Source organism: Zingiber officinale, chromosome 2A (assembly GCF_018446385.1).
Source record: "Zingiber officinale cultivar Zhangliang chromosome 2A, Zo_v1.1, whole genome shotgun sequence".
In the NCBI taxonomy this organism is placed as follows: Eukaryota; Viridiplantae; Streptophyta; class Magnoliopsida; order Zingiberales; family Zingiberaceae; genus Zingiber; species Zingiber officinale.
The window spans coordinates 19580833-19587819 of NC_055988.1; the positions used below are offsets into that span (position 1 = coordinate 19580833).

At 37.2% G+C, this 6987-nt stretch overlaps 1 protein-coding gene across 1 annotated transcript; it reads right to left on the bottom strand.

The window, feature by feature from the left end:
• Positions 1 to 890: 890 nt before the first annotated feature.
• LOC122043571 (protein FAR-RED IMPAIRED RESPONSE 1-like) lies at positions 891 to 6029 on the bottom strand. The gene is made up of 5 exons (XM_042604189.1): positions 5397 to 6029; positions 4868 to 5315; positions 4102 to 4249; positions 1048 to 1070; positions 891 to 979 (listed from the first exon to the last, which is right to left on the bottom strand). The coding sequence occupies exons 1-5, from the start codon at positions 6027 to 6029 to the stop codon at positions 891 to 893; spliced, it is 1341 nt and encodes a 446-aa protein (XP_042460123.1).
• Positions 6030 to 6987: the final 958 nt, after the last annotated feature.

The window sequence follows — 6987 nt, forward strand, 5'->3', positions numbered from 1 at the left end:
CACAGCCTTCGTGTCAAATTTTCGTCTGATCCCCTTCGTGCCCTAACTTCAGCCCTTCGGCCGCAGTCTCCAACCTCGCGAAGCCCTCCCATTCTCCACCCTCGCGTCTCCCTTTCATTCTCCACCCTCGCGTCAAAATTTTCGTGCCATTCTCCACCCTCGCGTTCTCCCTTCCATTCTCCACCCTCGGGTTCTCGAAGCAAGCCGACGGCTCATCCTTCTCGAAGCAAGCCCTAACTTCTGCGGCGACTCAGCCTTCCCTGCAAGTCGAGCAAGCCGACGGCTCGCCTTCTCGAAGATTGGAGCGAACCAGCAACCCAGTTCTCCCCCCTCGCGTTCTCGAACAAGGAGTGAAGCTTCTTGAGTAACTTCTTCGGTCGCGACCCTGCTCCAGAGCCCTAGACTACTTCACTCTGGTAATTCCTTTTTTTTTCCTGCTATGTCCCCCTTCTGTCCCTTTGGGGAAGCAGAGATTGAGGCCTGTCTAGCACTTATTTTTAGCATTTACATCACCAAAAGCCACGGGTTAATGGTCAATTTCAATAAGATTTAGTGGCTAAAAATCATCATGCCCAACACACCTAGATTTGGCAAGCATTAAGTCTATCCCATGAAGTGAATTCAAGTATATTTAAGTCTATTTATAATTTTAGAGTAAAAACACAAATAGATTTGGAGAAAGCAAGAACTGACCCCTCTGCAAGATTTTCAGTCTCCCAATACCTCAACATTCATCCTGAGTCTCTCAAGGTTTTAGAGTGTTTTTTTGGTGAAAACCTATAGCCTTGTTGTGTATGATTGATATGATCTATAAAACAGACCATGAAAAATTCTTATTTTAGGTTTATATGGACCAACACCAGATGTTTGACTGTTTGTCCATTTAATTCTCAATAGAATCTACTTGTTCTCAGAACTGCAGTTGCAAACTGTTTGATTTCAGCAGCTCTTATTCTTTGTGATAAAGCAGTGGCATTTTCTGTTTCAAATTTTGCAATCTTGACGAATGTCAAGCCTAGTTCACCCAATGTGTCTCCAATAACCTACTGCGCTTTGACAAGTACCTCAGCCTGTAGAATAAAACAATTTATATTACTCAAGAATTTGTAAAAATGGTCACATGTATGTGGTACATCAGATATCAGATATACACCAATGCACAAGTAGTTCTCACGCTTATGTGAGCTAAAATGTTTGATCAGACCAATATTTTTCACATTTGCAAACACATTCCAAAACTCAACCCAAGAATGAATCTTAAAATGATATTTAATTTTCAAGTTGATTCTGTTTTTCAGTCAAACGTATAGTCTTGTTCTATTTTTATTTGAAAATTCTTATTTAAAATGATTCTATGGTTGTTTGAAAGGTAATGATGAAATTAACCTTTAGTAGTCTCCATATAAAATCCTTTAGATTCATTAAAGTAAATCTTTCATGGTTGTTAGTCTACTACTGGTCTTTATATGTTGTATTAGTTCCTCTTAGTGGTATGGAATGTGATAGTTTAGATATATTGAACCTTATTTGAATGTTGTAAACTTTAATCTATCAATGTTATAATTTTTTTAATCTAATAATGAAATTTTGATTAGTAGGTTGTTATTTTATGGCATCATCAAGTTATAGCAGCATCAACAATACGAGATTCCAACCTGTAACTTGTAGGGATTGCGGTCAAAGAACATCGGTGTGTATTTCTAGATCAGCCAAGAATCCTGGAAGATACTATTACAGATGTGCCCAACATAGATGGCAAAAGTGGATGACGACTGATACTGGTTCATTTGGTAAAATTGAAAGTGAATATAATGCTTCTCATGAACAGAATTCGAGAAAAATAGATGTACCAAAATTCATTTGGATAATAGTGATGGTGAACTTGATTCTCTTAGCCGTAATCCTGATTGTGTTGTTAGTTCATCTGATTAGTTAGTGTTAAGTAATGTTGGTGTTGTAATGTAATTGACTAAGTGTTTGTAATTTTGGACATGAACTTGGTTTATTAGTTTATATCATTAAACACTATTCCAATAGAAATTTCTAAGTGTTTAATTGAAATGTTTCTAAGTGTTTGAATGAGTGTTTGAATGCAAGCATTGTTTACATTGTTTAATTGACATGTTCAAATAATCTACTTCTGTGTGTTTGGGTGAGTGTTCAAATATAAACACCATTTAATTGAAATGTTGAATTCTTGGGAGAAACAAATTCCAATGTTTAGATATCCTGCAGTAGATTTCTTCTGTTGAGATTTCTTGTAGTAAGTTTTCTTTCGTTGAGAGTTTACAAAAAAGTTTTGTTGTTAAATTAAACAAGATAAAAAAAAAATTCCCTTCATGGAAATAGTTGATTGTTTGCATTGTTTGCATTGGGAGAGGGCTCGGCAGCTCGTTCTCCGGACTAGGTCAGAGAGAGCTCGGTAGCTCGTTCTCTGGACCGGACGAAGTCGGAGAGGGCTCGGCAGCTCGTTCTCCGGACTAGGTCAGAGAGGGCTTGGTAGCTCGTTCTCTGGACCAGGAAGACGTTAGGGTTTAGGGCTAGGGGGCTCTAAAACTAACACAAGGACGTTGGATCGGTCTGTTGACCGATCCAGTGATACTCCGGTTGTCTGGATCGGTCGGTAGACCGATCCAGTGATACATTAGTCATCTGATCGGTCTCGTGACTGATCAGTGACCACACAGAAAGTCTCTGTGGGTTATCTGATCGGTCTGGGGACCGATCAGTAACCACACAGAAACATTATGTGGGTTATATGATCGGTCTACAGACCGATCAGAAAGACTGGGACTCAAAGCGAGAGGAGGGATCGGTCTGTGGACCGATCCACCCATAGTCTGATCGGTCCACAGACCGATCAGACTATTCCCAGACCGATCAGGATATGTCCTGATCGGTGCGGAAGACAATGGATCGGTCTGTTGACCGATCCACAACATGTCGTTTGTTGACCGATCCACAACATATCGTGTCATTGTGCCATTAGTTAATTTCAAATGAAGTTAAGAACAGGTTGTAGTGATATGTCTTGCTCGTTGTAGAGAAACGAGCATGAAACTGGGGTTGGACTGGACTAATTTCTCTCACTCTGATTTCTCAAGGCAGAAGGCCATTCAAAGCAGAGTGAAGAGTATCCAAGCTATCAAACATGAAAGGTGTGATGAAGTGAGCAACTTGAGAAAGGAGGAAGCAACTTAATGCATATTTCTTCAGAATGGCCTTCGTTGAGAGTTTACAAACAAGTTGTGTTGTTAAATTAAACAAGATAAAAAAAAAAGTACTTACAAATACTCAAATAGCTCTTAGACCCAAACCATTCAAGAGTCAAATAATTGGGAAATCAAATACAGGCACACACATAAAAAGTCAGATTTCAAGTCCAATTCCTTGAAGAAAGCAAATACAAACCAATTCAACTTCAGGTTACAAATTGTGCAGATTTCCATTGCAAAATGCACACAAATGAAGAACAGACTTCCACTGCAAACTGTCCACTGCAATTTGAACTAGTTCTTCTCGCTATCCAAATTGAGGCCCTTAGTTTCCTTTAGCGTGGTCTCTTAGTCTTTGAGCACGGCTGTTCTCCTTCAGGATGAGGTAGAAACAATTGGAGAACCTCTCTGAGCAGTTGAAACCTTGTGGTAGGTCATCAGACTCAATTCTGCAGCTCGGGTACAAGATGGATCTGCCTCAGCCCCTACCATTTCTCGACCGCCAAAAGCAGTCCTTTTGTCAATACAAAATTAGGGGAAAGTTAGTGATATCCTTTTGTCAATACAAAATTAGAGAGCTAGCAATTTGACTAAATTCATCTAGACTCACAATCAAAAAATTTCAGAGTCAGGCAGGCCACACAATCTTAAAATGAATAACTATCTTTATTAGTTAATGATTTGCAACGATGATATAAATCAGTTTTAATCTATCCTATCAAGCAATTGGTGGATGATGCTTACCAGGTAAACAATCAAAGTCACTAAACAATCAATTTACAGAACCAGGTAAAAACCAACCAGCTTAGCTTAATCTATCAATTCAGGAGAATGTATTTGTTAAGAAAATCTATGAATGTAGAAAATATGAAAACAATCCATTTACCTGACAGAATGCTTCTGAGTAAATTCTTCACTTCCAGTCCTAGTTGTACCAAGTCCACCACCCAACCTTCGAGGCCTCCAATTTGGCACAGTTTTTCCATGTTCATCATCCATAAGAACTCGTCTGTAATCAAGCTTCTTTCCATCAGCTGCTTGACGCATAGATAAATGTCACAAACATCATAGATTCAAAACATAATTCCGAATGAACAATAATTTCATACTTTTCATGGCATGTGTATGCACATATTCAACGAATAAAGAAATGTACCTTATCCTCTCCATATCCTCTTGGTTCCAGAAGAAATAAATACATTTTCAAACCCAAAAGGGAAGTGCTACAAGTCAAATTCAACTTCAGATTACAAAGTGAAGAATACAAGCACGACCACCAATTCATCTTCAGATTACAAAATGAAGAAAAGCACAGCCACCAATAACGTTGAGAAAAAAAATTAGATTTCAACTCCCTGCTCTGATACAAGCACAGCCACCAATAACCTGCTCTGATAAATAAAACAAAAGAACCAATATATGAATCAATTTGATATGCAGCATGAAGTCTGATAAAGATGGAACTCATAGTTAGCATTGCGAGCAGCATTAGCAGCTCCTAGTAACTAAAGCCTACATTATTTGGATCAGAATCAGCAACTCCCTACAATAATTTCAACCAAGACTACACAATTAATTTATAGAAATAATTTTAAACTAGCTAAATCAAGACCACACAATTAATTTAGGTATCTATTATATGCATCACTTACTTTCTTTCGGGCCTTTGCAATTGATTTTATTCACAATTTGTTCAATCTTTGATTGTTTCCTCTTTGTAGGTGGACGACCTCGAGATATTACTTTTAATGGAGAGTGTATCATTTTTGCACCGGATGCAGATACTTTTTCCAGTTGTTCAACCCTTGAATGCTCAAGATCACTTGCAATCAGTTTTTCCTTCGTGTTTTTCAAGATTTCCACCAAAACAGAAAAATTGTCATCATTTTTTGCGCCAAGTTGTTGAACCTCTTGTATTAATGGAGTGAGAATATTATACCGATGTCTTTCTCCACCACAACCATAATCATCATAGATGTTACTGATACTTTGATACTCACGCTTAATATCTTTGCGCCATCGGTCAATAATGTAACTCTTAGGAACCTCAATCACCTTCATTCTTATCAATACTTTGATCACATGCCTACATAAGATTCCCTGAAACTCAAATAAACGACACACACACTTCAATTGACAATCTAACTCCGTATAATGAACTTTAAAGGAAACTTCTCTTACAGATTCTCCATTGTTTCCTAACATAGTTTCTACTACTTCAAATATCAAAGTTGTCCCTTCTTCTTTCAACAAAGAGGCATTGCAAAACATCAACCCTCTTATTTCATCTTGGAACAACTTAAATAAGTTGTTAGTGTAAGCATTTTGAAATTGTCTTTCAATAGGATGACCAAGAATAAGTGGCATGATAGAATTAAAAGAAACAAAATCCAAATGTTTTTCACTCTTAATTTTTTTCTTCAAAGCACTATCATACTGCTCAACAAATTGCTTCAAGGATGTTTTAGAATGGACGTAGTCATCAAAAAATGCATTCATACTTTCACTTCTTTGAGATGTAGACATACCTGCCCAAAACTGATCTTTAACATATACAGGTATCCATGTATTCCGTTCTTTATACAAAGATTTCAACCAATCATTGTTCTCCAAATTAAACTCCTCAATCATTTTCAACCAATTCTCATCACACTCATCAATTGTAAGCGAGTTATAAACAATGTTCTTCAATTGTTTCTTAATCATTTTGTATTGAGCATGACCACCTAATTTTGCTGGAAGTTTCTTCATGATATGCCAAAGACATAGACGATGATGAGAATTCGGAAATATCTCTTGAATTGCAATTGCCATGGCACGACATTGGTCTGTAATTATAGCCTTTGGAGCACGTCCAAGCATACATGTCAACCAAGATTTGAACAACCATATGAAAGTTGTTGAGTCTTCGCTTGATAATAATCCACATCCCAACAAAATTGATTGACCATGATGATTCACCCCAACAAATGGAGCAAATGGCATGTCATAACTATTAGTCAAATAGGTTGTATCAAAAGTCACGACATCAGAAAAGTAATCATATGCAGCTCTACATCTTGCATCTGCCCAAAAAATATTTTTTATTCGAGATTCACCATCTAAATCAAGCACATAAAAAAAGTTTGAATTCCTACTTTGCATGCGACAAAAATAATTACTCAAAGTTTCGGCATCTCCATTCCCTAACCTCAACCTTCTAGCTTCTGAAACATAATTTCTACACTTTCTCTCATCGAATGCCAAATTCTCATACCCTCCAGCCTCAACTACAAAAGATTGAAAACTTTTGCTTAAGGTTATTCCAGCTTGATCATTTAATACCAATTTTCTCTTTATACCTGAATCCAATACTTTATTACATCTAAAATGTCGTGACTTTCCAGGGCTTAAGATATGATTGTGATCAAGGCATACACTAGTTATCACAAAGTTCTGATCATTTCGGATAGCAACATTAATCTTAGCTTTGCAATTCGTCTTAGTAGAAGGCCGAGGGTATAAAATATTTTTTGCTTGAGATACTTTCCTACCATTTTTGGCACACCCAATAGAGAAATATTTTTGCTTTCCATCATCTCCATTTCTACCACCTAATTTGCAAATACCAAAACCAACATTCTGAGCATAAGAATTATAAAAGATGCGAACTTCTTCTTCAGATGAAAATGTCATTCCAATTTCAGGAAGCTTGACTTCATTTATACTAGATGTAGATGGGTCTTGATCCACATGGTCATTCTTATCCTTTATCTCAGAGGAATCAATTTTT